General features: G+C 42.6%; 1 protein-coding gene across 5 annotated transcripts in view; it reads left to right on the forward strand.

The window, feature by feature from the left end:
* The window catches only part of LOC134210979 (uncharacterized), a 331,489-nt gene that overhangs the window by 233,089 nt on the left and 73,091 nt on the right, over window positions 1–25,309 (forward strand). For all 5 annotated transcript variants that reach the window (XM_062687456.1, XM_062687455.1, XM_062687459.1 and 2 more), the window contains one exon: window positions 8,985–9,704. In XM_062687456.1, the coding sequence (XP_062543440.1) occupies window positions 8,985–9,704 (720 nt within the window). The remainder of the gene's footprint in view (window positions 1–8,984; window positions 9,705–25,309) is intronic.

The following is a 25,309-nucleotide window of genomic DNA, read 5'->3' on the forward strand; positions in this document are numbered from 1 at the left end:
TAGAAAATATGTTGTTTCCGGTGCGTCTTTTTGTGCCAAGGGTATTTAATTGTACCAACTGCAAACAACTTGGTCACACTGCCGAGTTTTGTGACAACAAACCACGTTGTGGCAAATGCTCAGAAAGACATCGGGAGGAGTTCTGCCAGCAACAAGCAACAAAATGTGCTTATTGTGGTTTGAATCCTCCCCATGGTTTGCAAGAATGCCCGGTGTACAAAAAGCGCACCCAAAAAGTGAAGCGCTCGTTGGTACAGCGCTCCAAGCAGTCGTATGCGGAAATGGTTAGGTCGCAAGACACATCCGCCACAGCCACTGCATCGACTGCTATTTCAGCCACCGTTCGTGTAAGTGATTATTATGATTCCATATCAATTGACGAATTGGACTCTGACGCAGCCGACATGGATGATTCTGCGGAGGTACACGTGCCCGAAAAGAGGAAGCAACCGTCTTCCCAGGATCGCGCCGTAAGAGAACAAAAGTCATCCATAAAAGCTTGCCAAAATCTGAAGGTAATGGGGGTTTATTTAAAATCCCGAAGCAATCTGTCCCTACTGCTTCTTTTGATCCTAGTTGCAGTAAGACATTCCCGCCATTGCCTAAATCCGATGTATCGAAGAAACATCCGGCTAGGAGAATCAACGGAAGAAAAAAAACAAATTCGCACTTCTAGAAAAAGTATTCCGTCCAAGCGAGGATTGATCTCCTTTAAGGACCTTGTGGACCGTTTTTTGAACTTGTTCAATATTGCGAAATCATTGAGGCCAATCATTGACCTCTTTATTCCAACAGTTGAAAGTTATCTGAAGCAATTGACTGTTCCATGGCCCCTTCTTGCAGAAATTGTATCTTTCGATGGATAATACGGCCAATACCGAAGATACAATCACTGTACTGCAGTGGAACTGTCATAGTCTGAAAAATAAATTAGACGTGTTCAAGTTTTTGATTCGCAATTCCGATTGCGATATATTTGCACTCTGTGAAACATGGCTTTCTTCTGAAGATGAAATCAACTTCCACGATTTTAACATTATTCGCCAAGATCGGGATGATCATTATGGTGGCGTTCTTTTGGGGATCAAAAAATGCTACTCCTTCTACAGAATTCCCATTCCGACTGTTCCCGGCTTAGAAATCGCCGCATGCCAAGTAAATGTGAAGAATAAAGATCTTTGCATAGCTTCAGTGTACATTCCTCCAAATGCCTCTATTATTCGTCGACATTTTTGGAGCGCAGTCTCCCTCCTATCATCTCCAGTATTGATATTGGGTGATATGAACGCACATGGTATTGGATGGGGCGAAACGTATGACGATTATAGAGCGCCTATTTTCTATGATTTGTGTGACGATTTCAATTTGAATATTTTGAACACTGGTGAAGTAACTCGAATGGGACCAAATGGTCAACAAAGCCGTATTGATCTGTCTTTATGTTCAAATTCACTATCATTAGATTGCACGTGGAAGGTAATTCAAGATCCCCATGGTAGTGATCATATGCCGATAGTTACCACAATTAAATGTAGCGATCAACAATCTGAGCCAGTTAATGTTCCTTTCTACCTCACGAAAAACATTGACTAGCCAAAATTTGCATCGGCGGGTAAAATTGGTATTGACTCAACTGATACTCTTCCACCTTTGGATGAATATCGATTCCTTATTGAGTTGATTCAAAAAAGCGCACTAGAAGCTCAGAAACGACGCGTTCCAAGTACATCTGTCATAAGAAGACCAGCCACTCCTGGATGGGATGATGAATGTACTAAGTTGTATTCTGAGAAATCTGATGCCTTCAAGGCCTTTCGTAAACACGGAAGGTCCGAGCTTTTTGAAGAGTATTTGAGGCTCGAAAGAAAGATCAAAAATCTTCTCAAGGCAAAAAAACGTAGCTACTGGCGACGTTTTGTCGAGGGACTATCACGAGAAACCTCAATGACAACACTTTGGAAAACGGCGCGCAACATGCGGAACCGCATTTCCACCAACGAGAGTGAAGAATACTCCAATCGATGGATATTCAACTTCGCAAAAAAGGTCTGTCCAGATTCCGTACCAGCAGAACCGCTATTTCGAGAATCAGTCACTGATCCCGGTTCTGTGGGTGGACCATTCTCAATGCTGGAACTTTCTATGTCTCTTCTTTCATCGAATAACTCTGCTCCGGGATGCGATAACATCAAATTCAATCTTCTTAAAAATCTCCAAAATATAGCAAAAAGACGATTACTTGACCTGTACAACTGTTTCATGGAGTACAACATTGTGCCACCTGAATGGCGACAGGTCAAAGTAATAGCTATTCAAAAGCCTGGGAAACCAGCGTCTAATCACAATTCATACCGACCGATTGCCATGCTATCATGCATGAGAAAATTATTGGAGAAAATGATCCTTTCAAGAGTCGACCATTGGGTCGAAGAAAATGCATTGCTTTCAAATACTCAGTTTGGATTTAGAAAAGGGAAAGGAACAAACGATTGTCTAGCGTTGTCTAGCAGTTTCCATAGAAGTACTGTCAGGCAATTTTCACAGAAATGGATTACCCGTTATTTTGAATAATTTCTTGTACAATTTGTTGTCAGAAAAACAAATGAACTTCACACTCGGCACTCTGACAACTTCCAGAAATAGCTACATGGGCCTTCCCCAAGGTTCGTGTTTAAGTCCTTTGCTTTATAATTTCTATGTTAAAGATATTGACAATTGTTTGGAAGGACAATGCACGCTCAGACAACTTGCAGATGATGCCGTGGTCTCTCTAAGAGGTCCATGTGCAGCTGTCTTGCAAGGACCATTGCAAAGTACCCTGGATAATCTGACTGTTTGGGCCAGACATTTAGGGATCGAGTTTTCACCGCAAAAAACTGAATTGGTTGTGTTTACTAAGAAGCGGTATCCTGCTCAACTAAAACTCAAGCTGTTGAATGATGACATTAACCAATCTTTATCTTCTAAATACCTTGGGGTCGTGTTTGATTCTAAATGCACCTGGAAACTCCACATTGAGTATTTGATACAAAAATGCAGGAAAAGGATCCATTTTCTACGTTCTATCTCCGGAACATGGTGGGGTGCTCACGCGGAAGACCTCATCAAACTCTATAGAACGACTATTCTCTCTGTTTTAGAGTATGGCTCCTTCTGCTTCCTCTCACCAACTGATTGCCACCTGATCAAATTGGAACGAATTCAGTATCGTTGTTTGCGTATTGCCCTTGGCTGCATGCATTCAACGCATAACATGAGCCTGGAGGTGCTTGCTGGAGTCACTCCTTTAAAGCACCGTTACTGGGAGCTCTCACTTAGAATACTCATCAAATGTGGAACAAGTAACACACTTGTTCTAGATAACTTCGATAATATGCTTGAACTAACTTGTCGTTCAAGATTCCTGAGAGTTTATCTCAACTACATATCGTCAGATCTTTGTCTTCCGTGTTATAATCCCCCTCGAGTTCACTTCACCAACGACAGTTCCTCAATTGTATACGATCTGTTCATGAAACATGCTATTCAAGGAATACCAGATCATCTTCGACAAATATCTATTCCCTCACTTTTTTCTGAAAAATATGAACATGTCAATTGCAACAACAGATATTTCACTGATGGTTCTCGCATCAACGGATTCACTGGCTTCGGTGTTTTCAATGTAACTTCAACCACCTTCCAAAAACTTCAGGAACCGTGTTCGGTTTATGTTGCTGGGCTGGCAGCAATTAACTTCGCTTTGGGGATAATTTCCAATCAGCCCGTAGACCATTATTTCATCTTCTCGGATAGTCTTAGTTCTATCGAGGCACTCCGGTCGATGAAACCTGTTAAGCACGCATCTTACTTTCTTTCAAACATAAGAGAGCAGATGCGTGTTTTGGTCGAAAGATCATTCAAGATTACCTTTGTTTGGGTCCCATCTCACTGCTCAATCAACGGCAATGAGAAGGCAGACTCGCTGGCAAAGGTGGGCGCACAGGAAGGTGAGGTTTATGATAGACAATCCTCGAGCAACGAGTTTTTCTCATTAGTCCGTCAGAGTACTCTTCAAAGTTGGCAAAGGAATTGGACACACAATGAACTTGGACGGTGGCTATTTTCCATAGTTCCAAAAGTTTCTGGGCGAGCGTGGTTCAGAGGTGAGGACTTAAGTCGAGGCTTCATTCGCGTGATGTCGAGACTTATGTCCAATCACTATTCACTAAACGCACATCTGTACAGAATAAACCTTGTCGATAGCAATTTATGTAGGTGCGGAGCCGGTTATGATGACATCGATCACGTAGTTTGGTCCTGCTCGGAAAATGACGCCTCCAGAGAGCAACTATTGGATACCCTTGTGGCCCGAGGTAAACAACCCTTCAGGGAAGTTCGAGGTGTTTTGGGAGATCGTGATGTTGTCTATATGCAGGCCATTTATAGTTTTCTTTGTGCTTCTGACATCAAAATTTAATATTTTGTTTTTTTTTTCTTCTTTCTTCAAAGTTTTTTTTTTGTTTAGTCTCTGCCTTTTTGTTCCGTAGAGGTCCATAGCTCTTGCCATCCAGCTCCTAGTCGAACCATTCCTCGAGCATGACGACACGCCACATCGTCACTGACGCCAAATGCCCGGATGAGAAGCTGAAATTTCCTTATCCCAAATCCTAAGCCCCGTCCATCCTTAAACATTGTAAACTAACCTCGAGTCACCACGAGTATGCTGGCTCCTTCCCCTCTCTTATTAACTGTATAATAAAATGATATTGATTGTATATATCACAAAGAACCATGGCTCCGTAAAGTGTTATACACGCCTGAGCCTACCAAATAAACGAACTTGGAAAAAAAAATATGTTTTTTTCTGCACATAGTAAGCACACTCAGTGACAGTCGAATGAATGAGTTTGTGGAGTAGTCGTCTGACTATGTCATTCTATGTTTTGAATATTCATGCGATGTTTGTCAAAATTCGGACCGAAGTTGCTTCATGAAGATGAATATTTTTAGCTCTGGTTACTGCACAGCTGTGTAGAACAAGTTGAAATGCATCATCAGAGCCAGTGCTCCCCGTATTTGGAGCTTTCTAAAAGAAATTTATCATGGGGTATAGTCTCCCGAATCAGTTCTCTATCATGACAGCTTGCGAAAAAAGTCTCTCGCGGTATGCTACACATCGTATATGTATACAGAGATGATAAGTGAAAGACTTGTTAATTCTCTTTAGGATTTAATCCCTGAAATTCAGCTTCATCGCCTCCTAGAAAAAAGAAAGGAAGCAAATTACTGGGGCCATGTGAAAACGTGTAATATGTTAATTCGGAGTCCGACGAATCAGCAGAACCGAATGAAGATGAACAAATACAGCCTTGAACTGGATACACAAAATAACCAAACACTTGCAACATGCAGATGCACAAAGAAAACTGTATTTTCTCATGGAACATAAGAGGACTTAGACAAAGAAGAGCTGAACTAAGTCTAAGCCCACGTATCATCGCTAAAGAACTAATGGGACAAGGGCAGCAGGTGGCGTAATAACGTCAGTTAAAGAGGACGTCGACAGACTTTTAAGGTTCCCCCAAACACACGCGACGCGACGCTCGCTACGCGATTCTAACGCTTGGCGACAGCGATTCTGTCGCCGTTGGAATGGAAGCGTAAATAGACCATTTCCTGCAGCGACCTAACGATAACGTTTAAACTCAAACAGTAACTGTAACTACAATTTTATTTCGACTTTTCAAAAGCCTTTGACAAGGTGCCTCACCTACTTGGATCATTCGGTGGTTAAAATCGATTTTATCCTCTCGAAAGGCATTCGTCAAAGTACATGACGCCAAGTCCGATGCCTATGATATTCTCTCTGGAATACGTAAACTCCGGTAAACTGCTTTTTGTGGACGATCTGAAATTTACCGTGCCGTAAAATCGCGTGTAAACTGCTGTTCTTCACAAACTGATATTGAATATATATATATTTCAAACTGGCGCAAGCTCAATCAATCATCAATGGTATGCAGTTGAGCTTGACTAAATGCAAAAGGCATAACATTAACTCGTTGACGTTCTTCTGTAATCTACGATTATTGTCTGAATCATGCAGCGCTTCAGAGGGTTACATCATTCAAAGACCTTGGAATCGTTTTCGACAGTACCCTTCGTCTTACTGAGTATGTCTCAGTTACCATCGCTAAGGCCAACGCTATGCTCGGATTCTTACAGCGTAACACAGCACAGTTCGATGACGTCTATGCTCTCCAATCACTGTATTGCGGATTAATTCGTGGCATACTCGAGTATGGCGTACAAATCTGGGCACCGTATCGTTCCATTCACAATGACCGCATCGAGCGAAAACAGAATCGCTTCATCAACTACGTTTTGCGCTGCTTACCATGGAACAATCCAACCAACCTTCCCCCATACTTATGTATTGAGGAAGTAGATAAACATCATTGAAAAGATGGTTAAATGCAGCCAGATTGGAGAAGAAGTGATAATAAATGGGACGGGAAAATTGTTAGAGCAGAATTGATCAGCAGTTCGCCGTAGGAACAAGACTGCCTAAAGCAAATTTTGGAGGAAAACTATAAATATAAGTAGAGGAACGGTTCGGCACTTCATCTCATAGCTCCTATATATTAATCCCACCAAAAACAAAGCAATGAAAAGGAATTTGGTTTGTTTCTAATTTTTGTATTTTTTCAGCAGTGAGCACGCATATTAGCAAAAAGAAGCGACGAGATCAGTGCCGTACTTCTTTGTTTTGCAATGCGATGAATATATGCTCAGTGAGATGGGAAACAGAATAGCTCCCCTACATAGTTAGCAATAAAAAGTATGAGAAAAGCAGTTAATAATATTACAAATATTAAATTTTCGTTTATTCCTCTAGGAACTCCTCCGTCAGTTCTTTCAGGAATTCCTTCGGAAGTTTCTTCGGAAGTTCCTCCGGAAGTTTCTTCGGGAGTTCATCTAGGAATACCTACGAGAATTCGCCAGGAAGTTCCTGCTGGGATTCTTCCGGAAGTTCCTCCAGAAACTGTTCTGAAAGTTCCTCCAAAAAATCATCTGAAAGTTCTACCAGGAATTCCTGCGGAAGTTCCTACAGGAATTCCTGCGGAAGTTCCTACAGGAATTCCTCCGGAAGTTCCTACAGGAATTCTTCCGGAAGTACCCCCAGGAATTGATCCGGAAGTTGCTCCAGGAATTGCTCCAGAAGTTCTTTCAGGAATTGCTCTAGAAGTTGCTCCAGGAATTGCTCCGAAGGTTCTTCCAGGAATTGCTGCAGAAGTTTCTCCAGGAATTGCTCCGGAAGATCCTCCAGCAATTGCTCCAGAAGTTCCTCCAGGAATTGCTACGAAAGTTTCTCCAGGAATTGCTCCGGTAGTTCTTCCAGGAATTGGTCCTGGAGTTCCTCCAGGAATTGCTCCGGAAGATCCTCCAGGATTTTTTTCTTGAAGTTTTTACAGGAATTCCTCTGGACGTTCCTCCAACAATTCCTCCAGGAATTTCTCAGGAAGTTCCTCCAGGAATTCCTCCGTAAGTTCTTTCAGGAATTTCCCCGGTATTTCATTTAGGAATTCCTCCAGGAATTTCTCCAGAAGTTTATCCTAAAATATCTTCGGAAGTTCCTCTAGGAATTACTCTTCGTAATTCTCGGAAGTTTGTCCAGATTTTTTTTCCCGAAAGTTCCCGAAATTCCTCCTAAAGTTCGTCCACAAATTACTTCAGAATTCCCTCCTTTCTTTCTTTCACAAGCTTCGCCGGAAATTCCACTTGTAGCTACCGCAGAAATTCACATGAGAATACCATTGGATTATTTCACAGATATATGAACTTTTCATAAATTACTTCGAGAACTCTCCTGAAATTCTCTTTGAATTCATTTTTAAATTCACATGGAATTCCGCAATACTCGTCTCCCATCAAACTCCCACGAATTTTAATGGAAATTCCTCCAGGTAATCCAACTGAAAATTTCTTAAGAAATTATTCAATGAAATATTCCCGATAATTTCCACGGGAACTTCTTCAGAAACGAATGAATTAATTTGGCGATAGTAGTCTTAATAACGTAACGTTTCTCGCTCCTACATCCGACTAGGGTGGGTGTACCAATTGTCGCCATACATAAGAACAACTGTTTTTTTTTAATAAGTAAAAGGCATGCGGGTCGACTTTATATATCAAGCGAATGGTTTTACTTCCTGTTCCTTAGCACAGCTTTGAAAACCACAATAAAATTGGTTATTTATTAAACCATAATAGGAACGCATGCACCAGTTGTGGCACTATTCTTGATTTTGGTTCCTTATTTGGCAAATCCCATTGTTTTCTTATGATGGGATTGCCCAATTTGAGACCACTAGTGCGACCAACTGGTGCAGAGGACGTCAAAAATTAAGCCAAATCAATTTTTACAATTATGCATTGCTTGTTTTGGAGGAGATCAAAGGTGTTATCGTATCAAATGAATATGCTTTATCGATCTAGACTGCGACAACTGGTGCTATAGCCACGACTGGTACATCTAGCCTAATCAAAATGTGGGAGAAAACCGTATTTGATGTTGCGCAAAATTTTATTCGGGTTTCGCGCAGTTTGAGATACCTGCTTGATTAAAGGGACTCGAAAAAGAATTTATTTGCAGTAACTAACCGAATATAAAAATGTTCGCATTAACGATTGCGCCCTAACAGGGGTTCTAAGCTTCGATGCAGAGTACACGAGCTTTGTTCGCCAGTGACAGGCGTATGGGGCCCTTGAATTGGGGACCCTGATTTTTGACAATCAATGGCCATTCAGCCTAATGATCATGGCCCTATAGGGCCATATATGTTCCAACAAAAAAAGCAACCGACCTTCTGACCCAGGAGCCTCAGCACCCCCAGACGAATGCCACTTCCCTTTACCATCTGTATATATATTGTGTAAAGCGCTTTATTCTAGTTTACTTCATATTTCTAAATCCTTCAATCTTATTATTTCATTTACAGGCAAATACGGGAAACTGCAAGCCATTGGAAGTAATCAACCAATATCACAGCAGTTTGGAACCAATGGAGCTTACCACGAGCAGCACAATAGTATCAATAACAATCTGGTGTTCAATGTTAATAAACATCCACCTCAACCGGGTCAGCTGAAATCCGCCGTTAGAAGTTCACTTTCCCCTCCGCCACCCACTGCTCCATCGTCCAACAAACCAGCTGGTGTCCGGAGTAATTGCCTTATTACAAACCGTGGCAGTGGCAATAACAATAACAACAACAGCTTCGAAATATGCCCTGTAAATAGTGGCGGCGGAAACACAAACCAAACTGGCGGCGGTTCAACATTATCGAGCTTTGCAAACAAATTCCACAAATTGACTGGCAGTGGCAGAAACTCTTTCGATGCAGCTGCCACCAATGGGAAACTGAATAATGTTAACAACAACGGCGCGCCGTCTGGCGGGCCGCCGGTCATCGTTCACCATCAGGCCCCAATGTTGCCACCCCCACCACAGGGCAAAAATCAACAGCAACCTCAGCCCAATCAACAGCATCAGCAGCCACCCCATTACGTAAGCAGTAATGGTAGCAGCAGCGCCAGCAGTAGCAGTAATGGCCACCATCCACACCACGGTCACTCCCATCCGGTCGGGCATCACAACACGTTGTCCTCACCGGAAAGTGCTTATTCCACTGGATACTCGACCGATGGTACGTCGCCCGGTAAGTTGAATGAAGAAAAGAAAATCCATCGGAATTGCTAAAGCTTTCGTTAGTATTATGCTTGATGAAGTTAGTCTCCATAATGGTGACGTGATTGTGGAAATGCTGGCGTGGAAGAATCGTTTTCTTAACCCACGAGAAAATCAGAGAGATTATATTTGAGAATGAGAAAAACGACTCGTAAACTGCATTATTTATTGCAGTTCTTCTTTTGACCATGCGATCTATCTTAAGTAAACAGCAATCAAAATTTTGATTAAATGAACTTTCAATTTCATACGAGAGTAATTTTGGTGTAATTAACATTTCAAATACAAAACATTTAAAAAAAATTCTTATAGATTATCACAAACTTAAACTTGAATCATGGTTTACAACGCTATTTCTAACTTTGCGTAGCTATAACGTTGCAAGTCTTATCAACAAAAATCCACAAAAAAATTATGACTATAATATGCTTTATATTGAATTCTAATCTATTGTCAATTTATTACTGTTATAAGTTGAACTTACTAAAAATATAACATATTCCGTTATGATTTTGAGATACAAAGCAATTTGTACTCCAATTCTTTGTTCTTGATAGTTTTTGACAATGGCAAATTGTTATCAAATTCAGGGAGCAGTAACCCTAAATAGATCTAAATAAACCGAAGATAACAGAAAATAGAAATTTCAAAAGAGGTCACAAGAAATTGGAGATCGCGATTCTCATCTAATTCGTAATTACCTCCCACCAATATTGCATTATACCAGAAGAGATGAAAAAATATGCAAAATTCATGATACTGTGCGCATAAACCATCTGACATTTGAACGATGGTATTTGCATATGGTAATTTGTTTGTAATTTGTAGGATTATTATATCCCTTTTATCTGCTCCCGCCACTCCCGCCGATGTGCCGACACCGACCGAACAACAGACCAAGAACGCAAAACTTTGAGCTTTGAGCTCAATGGATTTGCTGCAAGGAAGAAACCTTCCTCCCGCACAAATCTTTCTCTGGAGCCACATTATCCCACTCGAGCAATTTGGGATCTCCGTCATCACTCACGTAGGGCCGTAGTCGGGGCCCGGAAGGAGCTTCAATCTCGGTGTTTCGTTCCTTGTTTCGATGTTGGACTCTGTGGCTTATGTTCGACCAAGCGGGACGGGCACGCTTGAGAACAAAGAAGAATATTGTTTGCAACGTTGTTGGCTGTTGATTTTCATGCAAATGTGATTTACTTCTCACTCGTGTTGAAGTTCGCTGGAGGTTTTGAAGAAGAAACTTCTGATGGGGGGCTACAGAATTATGCGGGATGCCATTATGGTAAAACAAGGAGAAATGGCTTCATCATTTGATTTGACTTCCATGTGAGTTTCGTTGAATCCACTGGAATACATTTTAAGTAATGGAGAATCTGAGAAATGTACTCGTAAGTTTTTATAGCTCGAAAATGTAAATAACAGTTACCAAATAAAGTACTTATCGGAATAAACAGGGGTATAAGAGCATTGAAAAGAACACGAAATCATATATGCGCCTTTGAGGGGAACTACATTCAATTTGAAATGTCGTATCTATAGTTATGTAGGGGAACTGTTCCGTTTTCCATCTCACTGAACATATATTCAACTCATCACAAAACAAAGAAATACAGCACCAATCTCGTCGCTTCTTTTTGCTAATACGCGTGCTCACTGGTGAAAAAAAATCATAAAACTAAGAAACGAACCAAATTCCTTTTCATTGCTTTGTTTTTGATGGGATGGAAATAGGAGCTATGGGATGAAGTGCCGAACCGTTCCCCTAAAACACTTTTTCATACATCACACACTTTAAAACTTTTCCGATTTCTAGACCAACATTTGAAAAGGGCATAACAGCCAAAATTTATTCCTTCTGATTCCTCGTCTACATATATAGCTATTAGAGTGGGGCGTCATGGTCATTTTTTCAAATCAATGTTTTTTCGAAGCCATTCTGGGTCCTGAACAACTATGCAAAATTTGGGACCGATTGGTTGCTTCCTCGCTTTCCGCATCGTGTTTGAAGTTTGTATGGAAATTAGTATTGGAGAACGTATATTTTTGCATTTCTACTACTAGAGGCTTCAGTTCATCGTAAACCAAGTGGCACATTGCGTTAAAGTATAATCCAAAGGATGCCGAAAAACTTTTCTCAATTAGGCACGTTGCTGGAACGTCTACGAAACATTGAGTGTTCAAACCATATGCAAAAAAAAAACGTTTATTCTGCCAGCACTGCCGTACTACGTAGATCAATAATTTAACTGAGTGTTATTTCAAAATAAATGATCTTATAGGGCTTTATAGCTAATGGGGCTATCCGGAATTATTTCACAAAGCAAAAAATCTGACAAGAAGGATGATGGGTTTTGCCCTTCGATAACCGTAGGTCGTCCAGTAGTGCTGGCAGAAACATTGATTTCTTGCATATGGTTCGAACAATCAATTTTCGAAACGTAATAACATTTTTTGTAGACCTTCCAGCTACGTACTTTCTTTGGCAAAGTCTTTCGGCATCTTTCAGACTATATGGTAACGTATTGAGCAACGTAATTGATGATAAATTGAAGCCGCTTAGAGCAAAAATGTGAAAAAGTACGTTTTCCCATACTAATCTCCATGTAAATTTAAAACGAAATGCGGCATGCGAGGTTGCAACCAATCGAGCCCATATTTTGCACAGTTGATTGGGGTGCCAAAACGATTCAGAAAAACCTTGATCTCACTTGATCGGAAGAAGTTTGCGTTTTTCCATACAACTGCGCCCCACTCTAATAGCTATATATGTGGCCAAATCAGAAGGAATAAATTTTGGCAGTTACGCCCTTTTCAAATGTTGGTCTAGATTTTTGTTTAAAATTTTAAAAATACTTGGAGGCGTCAAAAAATATGAGTACTTTGGGAAAGTTGACTTTAAATAAAATAAAGAATCGGTCGAGCGAATAAAAGTTTTTGACGGGAAAGGTCAATTCTTTCATTATAGTTCAGACAATTCACTTGCAAAAACATTTTTATCTGAAATATGGTAATGGGAAAAGCGTTTTCCTTTTACTCGGGAAGTTGCAACACGTGAGATACGAAAACTATTTTAAGCTTTTAGTGGAATGTATTTAGGAAAACTGCTCCTGGAGTTCATCTCATGGCACCGATGTTCATCTCATCAAAAACAAATCAATGGAAAGGAGCTTGATTAGTTTTCTATATTTGTGGTTTTTTCAGCAGTGAGCACGCATGTTTACAAAAGACGAAATTGGTGCCGTGTTTCTTTGTTTCGCGATGAGATGGATATATGTTCAGTGAGATGGAAATCGGAACATTTCCCCTACTTGTCATAAGACGAGTTTGTACAATTACATTCAATTCCACTACTGTATTGTACCTTTTACAGATACGTAATTCGACCTCAACAGTGAGGTCGTCTTCAGTGTCTCGTACAAAGTCGAGTCAAGTACGATACACCCAGGTTTTTTTTTACACGGTTGGAATTCATTAATTTCTCGGGTAACCTGAACTTTCACAGCTTTTTAAATACCCCCTGAATTTTCTTTGATTTTTTGTGAATTTTTTCATGGGGTCAACTCATTGTTTCATTGACGCTGAAGGTCTTAACCAACTTAAACCAAACCGTGTAAAAAAAAACCTGGGTGTACGCTGAAGATGGCCTTACTGTTGGGGTCGATATACATATTTGTCAAAGGTACAATAAAGTAGTGGAATTTAATGGAATTGTACAAACTACACAGATAAAAATATGTTGTGATTTTAAATGTATTTTCATGCACATATTTAGAGCATGCAAATAAACGTAACATTCAATAGATCTTACTATTTTTTTATTCGAGAAGGAACTTCTCAGAGGGTTTCTTCAAAAATCGAGAAAAATGATAAATGGAGAGCCGTAGTTTCCCAAAATTGTTGGCGAAATTATATCCCGTAGCTTATAAAGGCGTGAATCCTTAAATCTCCTGTAAAGATTTCATAGAGATTAAATAATGAGAGCATGAGTTACCCAGAATTCCTGGAAATGTAATTTCCCAAAATTCCTCATATTAGGATTTTCTTAGAATTAAAGAAGAAGGAAGTATCAAGAATACTTGATGGAGGAATTCCCCATAAATATTGACGGAGGATATTGGAGAACTTATGGATGAAAAATTCTCCGGAATTCTCGAGAGCGTAATTCCCCAAAATTATTGTAGGAGGAATTTTTAATAGTTTCCCAGAATCGCTATAGAAGAAAAAAATTAAAAATAAATTTTCCAGAACTCTTGGGGGAAAGGATTTCCTCGAAATGGTACCAAGAGAATTTTGAACTTGTAACCTGTGTTGTAACGTTTTGCGCCTCTTTGATGAAATCACTAGCAGCTTTCGTAAGTCTCACGATACCGTTGTTCGGGGTGACATTGGGCCTAGGGGTAAGAATGTAAAACTTTTGAGCGAATGAACCCGTATTAAAATAGTGACAGTAATGTTCCACAAATCTATTACATAACTAGTTTTTAGATCAATCATGTTACGATAATCTGTTGTTGTTTTATAAAATTTTATTAATATTTATATAACGGTTCTGGTTTTTCGTAGCAACGAGCAATGCACGCAAAAAAGGGGTGAGATTGGGCCAAGCCTTCAGTTGATTTGCCATACATAGTTGGTAAAAGCCGTAATGTAGGCAATTATTTTGAATGAACGATTGAATCGTTCCATCGTCACCGCTGAACTATTTCATTTGGCCCAATGTCACCCCCTGTGCGGGGTGAGAATGGGCCAATTTTGAACAACATATAACTTTGAAGAATTTCCATAACTCATTATTTTTTCCCCACACAGCGGTGAATTTATTATTCAAGCTTGTACCAAAATAATTAAAACTTGATTCCAATGTTAACTACTAGAGCTTTGTAACATTTACTTGGAGCATACCACATTTTGGCCCAATGACACCCCCGTTTACGGTACTTTAGCATTAGCATTAGCATTAGCATTGAGCAATTCGCACAAATTCGTAGGTGGTACAAGCCAAGACTATTGTACGAGAGTAGCATCACTTTCATCCGTTACCACAGATATTGATTTGGGACTAATCACTATCTCTTAGATGGAAGCAATGCACTCTCCAATAGTCGAGATCTGTCCTGGCCACGTCCTTGCGAATGCTGGGGAAGGGGAAGGATGGTTAGTTGGACACCTACTTAAGAAAGATGCAGAGAACTCTACGACCTCTCATAGGTGCCACGGGAGGTTTTGGAATTGTTAGTGTGGAAGGTTATAACAGTAGGAATCGTGTTGGTAGAACGTGAAACACAGAAAGAATTATGATAGAAATACAAAGTAGGAAAGGGACGAGCCTGGAATTGAACCCACGACCTCCTGCTTATAAGGCAGAAGCGATAGCCACTAGACCACCGAGCTCGTGACACCCCCGTTTACGGTACTTATGCAAAAATCATAACAAACGTATCACTGCAGTGAGAAGCGTCAATGATGTTTACTTTGTGCATAAATCAAAGGTTTTTTTCGCGCCGTACACGGAAACGTAACGTCAATGCGGTTTTGATGCCACATTTTGGTGTTTAGCTGCTTTTTAATACGGTTTCGCACCAATTAGCGAACTAACTAAACCAACTAAAGCAATCCCAAATAGCGAACGTTCACTGTAGAGCGCAGCTTTTTTTCCTCTCTCCACGTTCATAGGCTCTCACAAAAAAAATACAAGAAATACCGAACTGTATTTGGGGCTCGGGGGTGTAATTCGGACCTCTTGCAGCAAACTCTTGTTTGATGGTGATTGAGTAAGCTTTAAGCTGTAATAAATTTTCAATTTAAGTTTAACTTTTTGAGTTTAAAAAAGTATTACTTACAATATAAGTCTTTCACTTCAATATTCCCTCGCGGTAACAATAGTTTAAGTTTTGTCTAATAGCTGTAAGCTCACATAGTTTTGTAAGATGTTATGTTCAAGGATTTATTTCATTTGCGATTACTTAATTTTCTATAGTTTCTTTGAATTTTAAGTATAGTGTTAAGTATAGTATAGTGTCTATAATTATTCTATATAGCTTTTAATTTAGAATCAAGTGTAACGTGTTTTTCACCTTAGAGTCTTTTTTCCAGGGGGAGAAGGCGGAGCACTGAATCCCTACTCCAACATGTGCGACATCTGGATTTGGTTCTAAACTGTAAACAACAGTGTTAATTCTCTACCACCTTTTTGTTATGGCGAGGCGATTTTTATGCACACTTTTGTTTTCGATATTTTATCAAAATTAAACACTCAATCATGTAGCAATATAACGATGTGGTACGCTTGAGATACCTGCTTGATTATAGGGACTCGAAAAGAATTTATTTGCAGTAACTAACTGAATATAAACATGTTCACATTAACGATTGCGCCCTAACACCGGTTCTAAGCTTCGATGCAGAGTACACGAGCTTTGTTCGCCAGTGACAGGCGTATGAGGCCCTTGCTTTTTTCATTGTCCTTGTTCTGTTGACATTCTATGACACATCTATCCTATCCTGTCACTGCAGCTGTCACAAATTGTCGCACAACCTTATTTAGCCTCTACTGTTACAACGCTGGACTCTGTTGCCAACACGTTCCCACCCGTATTGCACGAAGTTCCTTCAGCTATACCACTGTCAGGCTTTTGAACATCTAGAACAGCGAGTAGAGTCGCAGGCCGTTGAGTGACACCAGTAGACGTTTGAACATCCGCTTTTCGAACACGACCGTCTTTCCCAGGGTAAACTCGTACAATCTTTCCTCGCGTCCAGCTGTTCCTAATGCTATTCTGGACAATGACAACCAAGTCTCCAACTTGCAATGGTCTGACTTCGTTGAACCACTTGGTACGTCGCGATATTACAGGCAAGTATTCTTGTATCCACCTTGTCCAAAATCGATCCAACATAGTACGTGCAAGGTTCCAATTGGACCGTAAGGCGGAACGGGGGTCTACGGGTTGCGACGCTGTTTGACATACACCTGAAGAGCTCAGGAGCAAGAAATGGTTTGGAGTCAAAGCCTCCGTCTCCAAACTTTCCAAGAGTAAGTAGGTCAGGGGACGAGTGTTAACCATACTGTCTACTTCCACCAGCACCGTCAACAATGTTTCGTCGTCCGGATTTCTGCATACTGGTAGAGAACTAAGAGCCACTTCTACGGAGTGGAGCATATGGTGAATTGAACTTATTTGAGTTCGTACCGGCTAATGAAGTGTTGATGTTAAGGATTTCTTTGCGAAGTTCACGACTTGCTCCTTGGAAGTTTGTCCCCTGGTCTGAATAGACTTCCATCGGAGCTCCTCTCCGCACAACGAATCGGCGAATGGCCATCTTGCAAGACTCAGTGGAGAGACTGCAAGCAACTTCTAAATGGATCGCACGAACACTCAAGCACGTGAAGAGTGCAACCCATCGTTTTGTATTACTGCGCCCGATCTTCACATTTACTGGGCTAAAGTAGTCCAAACCAACAAACGAGAACGGACGAACGTACGGAGTCAGACGGATCGCTGGGAGCAGTCATATTCGTGATACTTGAGGCATTGATTTGTAGACTCTACACCAATTGCATCGAGCGGCTACTTTTCGAACAAGCACTCTCAGGGCAGAAATAGAATACTTCTGTACTATCTCGTTCACTACGGTTTCCGCATTTGCATGGCGGTGTAAACGATGATAAAAATCTATCAACAAAGTGGTCACATAATGTTCTTTTGGGCAGAATCAGGGGAAACTTCACATCGTTGGAAATCCATTCGGCGTCTGTACAGCGACGTTCCATACGAATTAATCCACCATCGCCAATAGTCGGGGATTTGTTGTAAATTCTGCTGCATTTGTTGATTTTGAATTGCTGTCCATGTGCGTTCTTCAGTAGTATCGGGAACTCATCCAGATACGCCTCTTGCTGAACGAGCCTCCAAATCGTGAACTCCGCAGTCCTCAGCTCTTCACGACACAAAGTTGGCGCAAGACACATTGATTCTTTTCGGTTTTCCCGCATACAGTTCTCGTAGAAACGACGCACTGTGCGTACGAGATGTTCCCATTTTGAAAATCGTTTGAAATCTATCACCTGATCTACGACTGCATGAGTGTGAATGTAGGCCGCTCGTAGCTCTTGTGATGATTTGCCCAACGTTGTGGCCAGCTTTCTTCTTCTTCGTAGAGAAATGTTGGTCCTATAAACCAGCGGCTTTTCGGTCTTATGTCAGACCCTGCGCCCCATTTGGTGGCTTCATCAGCTACTTTACATTTGGTTGGAACCCATCGCCGTACTTTCCGGCTATCCGTACTTTCTAATATTTCGTCAACTCTCAACGCAACGAATTGCGTATGGCGTCGTGGGTCTGATCTCAGCCAAGACAGTACTGTTGTAGAATCGCTCCAGAGAACAGAGCGTTGTATTTTCATTGTGTGATGGGAAGCTACAGTTTTCAACAAGCATGCTCCTAAAACAGCCGCTTGAAGTTCCAGCCGTGGAATGGATAATGGTTTGGCAGACACTAAGCAACAACGAATGATTCCTTGATCAACGATCCGAAAGTATGCGCACGCTGCATAGGCTGACTCACTGGCATCGACGAATATGTGCAATTCCAGTGACTCGTAAGCTTGAGACCCGTAACCTGGAAAATAGCACCTGGGAATGATCACTTCATTGAGATGTTTCAACTCCTGCGTCCAGGCCCTCCAACGAGTGAATGTATCTGCCGGAATCGGTTCGTCCCAGCCAATACCTGATCTCCATATCTCTTGCAGTAACAATTTCCCGTGAATTAGGAACACTGCAACTAAACCCAGGGGGTCGAACACGCTCATTACGAGTCTTAGAGCTTCTTGCTTGGTTGGCACTATATCATGCAGTATGATTATCATCGGAGTTGAATAGAGAAAAAGAATATATCGTTCAGCGGTTGCCACGTCATCGCCAACACACGTTCTGTACTGCTGCACTTATCCATAACGAAACGTTTAGTCGTGCCTTCGCTGCGTTCGCCAATTCGCTTGATCACTTCTGATGAACTTGACTTCCAGTGCCGAATCTCGAACCCCCCTTTGCATGAACAGCTCTCACTTCTTGTGCTAGTTATACCGCTTCGTCGACTGTATCAACACTGCCCTTGCTGCTTCCGGAAACTCGTTTGCATTTTCATCCGCGTTAACATTTTTCACATACAGCAGTGAACATGGTGAGCATGAAGAACCAAAAGTTGCCACGCCCATGACGAATACTTTTAGGGGTTCCGACGGACTATATCGCCACAAAAGCGCTGCGCTTGACGAAATTCCCGGCGGATTAACACCTGGTGGAACATCTCCCTGATATCTCCACTGATGGCCACCTGCCTTTGTCGATACCGACTCAGTACTCGGGTCGGGTCGGATCGGGTCCTTTCAGCAAAACCGAGTTCAGCAATACACCTTTGACTGTCGAGGCAGCATCCCACACTACGCGTCCCCTGGTCTGAATAGATTTCCATCGGAGCTCCTCTCCGCGCAACGAATCGGCGAATGGCCATCTTGCAAGACTCAGTGGAGAGACTGCAAGCAACTTCCAAATGGATCGCACGAACAGTCAAGCACGTGAAGAGTGCAACCCATCGTTTTGTATTACTGCGCCCGATCTTCACAGTTACTGGGCCAAAGTAGTCCAAACCAACAAACGAGAACGGACGAACGTACGGAGTCAGACGGACCGCTGGGAGCGGTCCCATTCGTGGTACTTGAGGTATTGATTTCTCGCTTAACTTTTCAAAAGGACCTAAGTAACATTTTTTCATGAATTTATTTGAATAGCGCAATCAACAGAACAACATGAAAGCTTTTGATTGCAGTACTTGAATTAATTCATGAAAAAAATGTTACTTAGGTCCTTTTGAAAAGTTAAGCGAGATTTGTAGGCTCTACACCAATTGCATCGAGCGGCTACTTTTCGAACAAGCACTCTCAGGGCAGAAATTAAGCATATGCGGTATTTCGAAAAATTTCGTTTTAGGTGGTTCGAAACGAAATTCCGCGGAATTTCGCGGAATTTGAGCATGGCGAAATCTGATTTCTTCATTTCGTTTCGTTTCGTACGAAACATGAGTGGGTATCTTGTTTTCTTTTTCTTCCTAAACAATGGAGGAGGAATCTGCTCAACAGACATCCTGGGTTGGACGTCCAGAGAGTCCGGGGAGACGCATCCCCGACCCGCTAAACCGTTTCCATTGCCGCCAAGCCCATCGTCCCTTCGGTACAACCAGAAAGTAATGCTTCAAAGGGGGGCCAGTGCTCAAGGTTGGCTGCATGTACTTGCAGCACCAAACATCGTGACTCGCTTTTTTAGAAGAACACCATGTTATCGTGCAAGCGCATTGCCGGCTTTCCAGGTGGCCTTACCACGCCCTATGTCCTCGGAAGGTGGGAAGGATCGACTTCACGCCTGCTTCCCTCTGCACGGCTGGTATCAAGAAAGATGATGCCGCGTGCACCCCAAATTGACTTCTCTGCGATATGGCCAATTCGTCAACACACAGAGGCACTTGCCGACGTGGTGCCTACGCCTGCCCCAGCCTTGACGAGGACCCCTTTCCATCCTCGGTCTCGGAACCCACCCGGTTGACAGGGCTGGTATGACCCGTGAAGCCGACTCCGAGCCCTTGGACCACCTCTTATTTGCGCCTGAACTAGTCATTTCTCGAGTCCACGCGCCACCTCCTGTGTAGCTCCGAGACGATTTGGGCAATAGCCGATAAAACGGCGTTCCAGCCAACTTCATCTTTACACATCCTCCGGACTAGGTTGTCCATCTACCCTTAGTGGAACTGTCCCACGCACGCTGCCATTTGACCATTGAGGCCAACCAGACAGTGCCTCTCGTGCCGCGCATTTCGAAGCACTCTATATCTTCACCGATAACGATGTCAATAGGCATCATGCAGTTGCCCTTATCACCGCTCTTTGCTCCGACTTTCGGTTGTTAACAACAACCACCTCAGTCTTGTGGTGAGCCAGTTCTAATTTCCTGGAGCTCATCCACTCCTCTTGGTCTATATGCCTTGCATATTGGTCTATATGCCGACGGATCCTCCGCTGCCGTAATCTGGAAAAGTGACGTAACAGCCATTTTACAACATGCATGTTTTCCATTTTTCTGTTAAAGAGCTCGATGAGTAGAACTCGTTAACACCATTTTTGGAAAATGGCGTATACGTCACTTTTTCAGATTACGGCAGTCCGGTGGTTTTCCCGCCTTTGGCAATAGGACCAAGCTCTGCCTTTTCCATGCTTCAGGGAAGACTCCCTCGTCCAGGCATCTCTGCATGACAGATCTGAACATCTCGGGAGCCTCGGCAATGGCCGCTTTGACGGCCAGGTTCGGAATACCATCCGGTCCTGGCGCCTTACCTACACTAAGGGACTATGCAATCCCGCAAGTTCTGCCACAGTTACTCTTCCCTCGTCGGTCACCCTGACCCCTGGCAGCTCCACAAAGCTTGACCAGGGACTTGGGTCATGACGTGGGAAAAGCCCCGCGATGATCCTCTCAGCATCTCTGGAGACCGCTCTGTAGGGGCCATCGCCCCACGTGTCTTGGCCATTACGACCCTACAGGCGTCACCCCATGGATTCGCGTTGGCACTTTGACACAGGCCCTCGAAGCAGGCTTTTTTGCTTGATCTAATCTCAGTCTTCAGAGCGGCTCTAGCAGCCACGAACGCCACCCGTCGTTCAACACGCTCCTCTTCTGTGCGTGCTCGCTGCATCCGCCTCCGTGCCAGTAGGTAGGCGCGGCGCAGGTACGCAATTACTTGAGTCCACCAGTAAGCCGGTGGCCTCCCATTCCTAGGGTAGACTTTTCTAGGCATGGTGGCATCACATGCACGCGAGAGTACTGTAACAGCTGCTCGCCGCTCAGACCGAGAGTATTGTGCTCGCAGCGGAGCGCTTTTTAAACACCTCGTTGTCGAAGTACGATGTCTTCCACATACGAGGGCTAGGCCTCGCCCCTTCTTCCGTCCGCTGAATGCTGGTCGTATAGCCGATACTGAAGCGAACCGCCAGGTGGTCGCTGTGAGTGTAGCCATCATCGAATGTATCTTGTATGGCAAGACATCTTTGACCAGACCGAGAATCGAGCTCGCCATTTCCGGATTGGCAATCCTACGCCTTTGCTCGCATAGCTATTTGAGATGCTTACTACATAGCCCCGTTCTGAGTCGACAAATACGTATTTAGTTTTCTTCTATAAAGCATCCTCAGTATTTTGTTAGATATATCTAACAGAAAACGAAAAGTATCTTGAATTATTCTAACATATTTGTGTAAATGTAACCATATATGAATCAGTTCATTATAACTTTGTCAAAGATGGAAAGTCGTGTCGTGGATTTCAAGGGCCTTTTTGAAGTCCGAAGCAAGTGAATAACTTTTTTTTTATCCAGAGTAGATTACACCCAGTTCTTTTTATACATGGTTGGTTTTTACTCGATTACGACCTTTAGCGTCAATGAAACTATGAGTTAACCTTATGAAAAAATTCCCAAAAAATTGAAGAAAATTCAGGACAAATTAGGTTATTAACGAAATTTGAAACGAAAAATCAAACAATTTCTATATTTTTATATAGGGGGAATGACGGCTTTGGCAGGTTTTGTTCTATTATTGTCAGGGGCCAAATTTGAGCCTAGTTAGTCATAAAAAAAACCCCTGCCAATAATAGAACAAAACCTGCCAAAGCCGTCATTCCCCCTAATATAAAACTGAACTGATTGATCAGATTCGGGAGCACACGCTCCACGATGTATTGCTTTCAAAGCGGCACAAATGCTGGGGTATTGCCTTATTGGCAATGGTATATAAACGGGAATGAGGTGATTTATCACAGACTACTACTTCTCTTATTAGAACTCTATTCATCGCAAAACAGTTAATTGACTTTGAAAAGTGAAATCGAAATTCCGTACATAATATAAAACCAATAAATAAAAACTCCGCGGAAAAAAATTAAATTTCGTTTCGTTTCGAAAAATTTCGAATTGAATGGACCCTGATTTCGTATCGTTTCGAAGACTCGAAAGTAAATCTATATTTCGTTTCGTTTAGTTTCGAATCAACATAGACATTTTAAATTTCGTTTCGTTTCGTTTCGTTAGGAAAAAGTGTGTTATCGCATACCCTTAGCAGAAATAGAATACTTCTGTACTACCTCCTTCACTACGGTTTCCGCATTTGCATGGCGGTGTAAACGATGATAAAAATCTACCAGCAAAGTGGTATCTTTTCCGGTTTCTTGGGGTTTACAACGACTCCTAAGGGCAAGTACCAAGCCCGTTTCGGGTCCGTTTGATTCAGCTCACTGTACGTTGCTATATGGGCATAGCCGTTTTGTTGGTACTGAACGATCTGCTGCTTCACCTTGGCATAGAGTTCTGGGGATTTCTGCAGTTTTTTCCTAAACAGTGTAACCGTCGCTCTGCCATAGGCCTGCTGTCGGGAAAATCAATCTGGTCATATTTCCACAACAGACCAGTTTGGAATCGTCCATTTGTTGTGCGGCATGTTGTAGCTGCTAAAATTTTCTTAGCCCGTTGATCGTCAGTAGAATCCAAAGCATTTGGAGTAGAGACTCCTGTTCCTTCGACTCGGAAAAAATCTTTCACTAGATCGTGAAGCTCCCGATCATTAGACTCGCACGTGATGTGAAGCACCCGATTAGGATTTTCCTCTTTACCGGTTTCTCGGTCACAGCCGAACACCACCCAACCGATTCGAGTTTTTTCTGCTACTGGTTCTCCGCTTTTGCCTTCCTTCAACTTCAAAGTAGTTTTCACCTTGGTATTGTCTAGACCGATTAATATTCCAGGAGTCGCGTTGTCGTAGTTCTTCACGGGCAACCCACGAAGATGAGAGAAGTCTCGCTCCAAATCCTTGAACCTCAAAGACTGTCGAGGCAAACCCAAACTTTTTACGGTGTGTACACCGCTCAGTAGGAAACGTTTCTTCAAACCCAATCCAGAGATGGAGAGCTCAACGCGTTGTGACGATTCTTCCATCCGCTTCACTCCATTAGTCCACTGCATACATAATGGCGCCGGTTGACCAACTATTCCCAGACGTTTAACAATAGAATTTTCTACCAAAGTAGAATCCGAACCGCTATCGAGAAAAGCATAGGTTTGCACCGATTTTCCATTGGCATGCAAAATCACCGGAACTATGCGAAACAGTGTCCGACTACGCAGCTGCTGATGAAGTGCTATAGTTCCTGTGGCTACAGTGGTAGAAGTGCTAGTCCCTGGATGCAGGAGGCGATGATGCCGTTGTTGGCATCCATTTACGCCACATCCTGGAGCCTTGCATGGCCACCGTCCGTGTGGAAACAGACATCTTTTACAGAGATTAGCTTCACTGGCGACTTTCCAACGATCAACCAGACTCTTCTGCTTGAATGGAGTGCAGTCCTTTGGTTTATGTCCTAGGATTTTGCAGACTGCACACGGCTTCTCCGATGCACTTACTGGTGAGGTTGCTTCTTCTTTATTTCGCCTTTCCGATCGTGTTCAATAACGTGTGGGTTCGCGAACGCTTTTGCCTTCGTTCTCGGTTTATCTGAACTTAAGGAGCTAGCTTCTGACATCGTTGTTACACTGCTAGCCGCCGTCACCAACACATGTAGGTAGTCAGAAAATGCTCGCAGGTCTGCAACCGGTACACGTTGTTTATAGAGCGCCCAATCTAACTTGATATTCGCAGGCAGCTTCTCCACAAGCTCCTGCAACAGGATGGGATTGGACAAGTGCATCTCCTGCCTGGTACTCACAAGATGCACACTTAAGTTCCTTACCGCCAGCCCAAAGTTAATCAGAGTCTCTAGTTTGTCCGGTTTTGGCGCTGGTGTTGTACGTACTTCATTTAGCAATGAGTGGATAATTGCCTCTGGACGACCATACAGGGAATGTAATGTGTTCATTACCTCAGGAACGTTCGATGGGTGCAGCAAAAAACAAGATACGGATTTTCTAGCATCACCCTTAAGACTCCGCTGCAGACGCATCAGATTCTCGGCATCAGTATACCCACACATTTGCGTGGACGTTATATAGCTGCTCCAGAAAAGCGGCCACTCTGCAGAATTTCCCGAAAATATAGGAAGTTCCTTTGACACAACATGACGTGCTGCTAATTGTTGAGCATTAAGACCAGGGGACTGTTGCAGCAGCACGTTGTTATGCTGCGGCAGGGAGGAGATGGGTACTTGATAACTGGAAACACTTATGCCCGGATAATGTTGCGATGGAGGATTGTGCACGCCACCATTCATAACAGAGGAAAATGTAGATGACAAGGGAATTCCACTCTGCGGTACTATCGGAACGTTTAATGGCAGATTGGGGTAAGCAGAGGCATATTGTGGAACGGAAGGATTCACGGGGAGGTTTGACGGCATCGAAGAAATAAACTCACTCTGAGTACATGACGGATTTACTGGCACGGAAGTGGGGTCTCTGCTAATGTGCAGTGAACCGAGAGATTGCACCACCGGGTAACTGACATGGCTCTTCTGGGCTATTATGTTGCTTGCAGGATTGCCTAAAT

Source organism: Armigeres subalbatus, chromosome 2, assembly GCF_024139115.2.
Source record: "Armigeres subalbatus isolate Guangzhou_Male chromosome 2, GZ_Asu_2, whole genome shotgun sequence".
NCBI classification, from domain to species: domain Eukaryota; kingdom Metazoa; phylum Arthropoda; class Insecta; order Diptera; family Culicidae; genus Armigeres; species Armigeres subalbatus.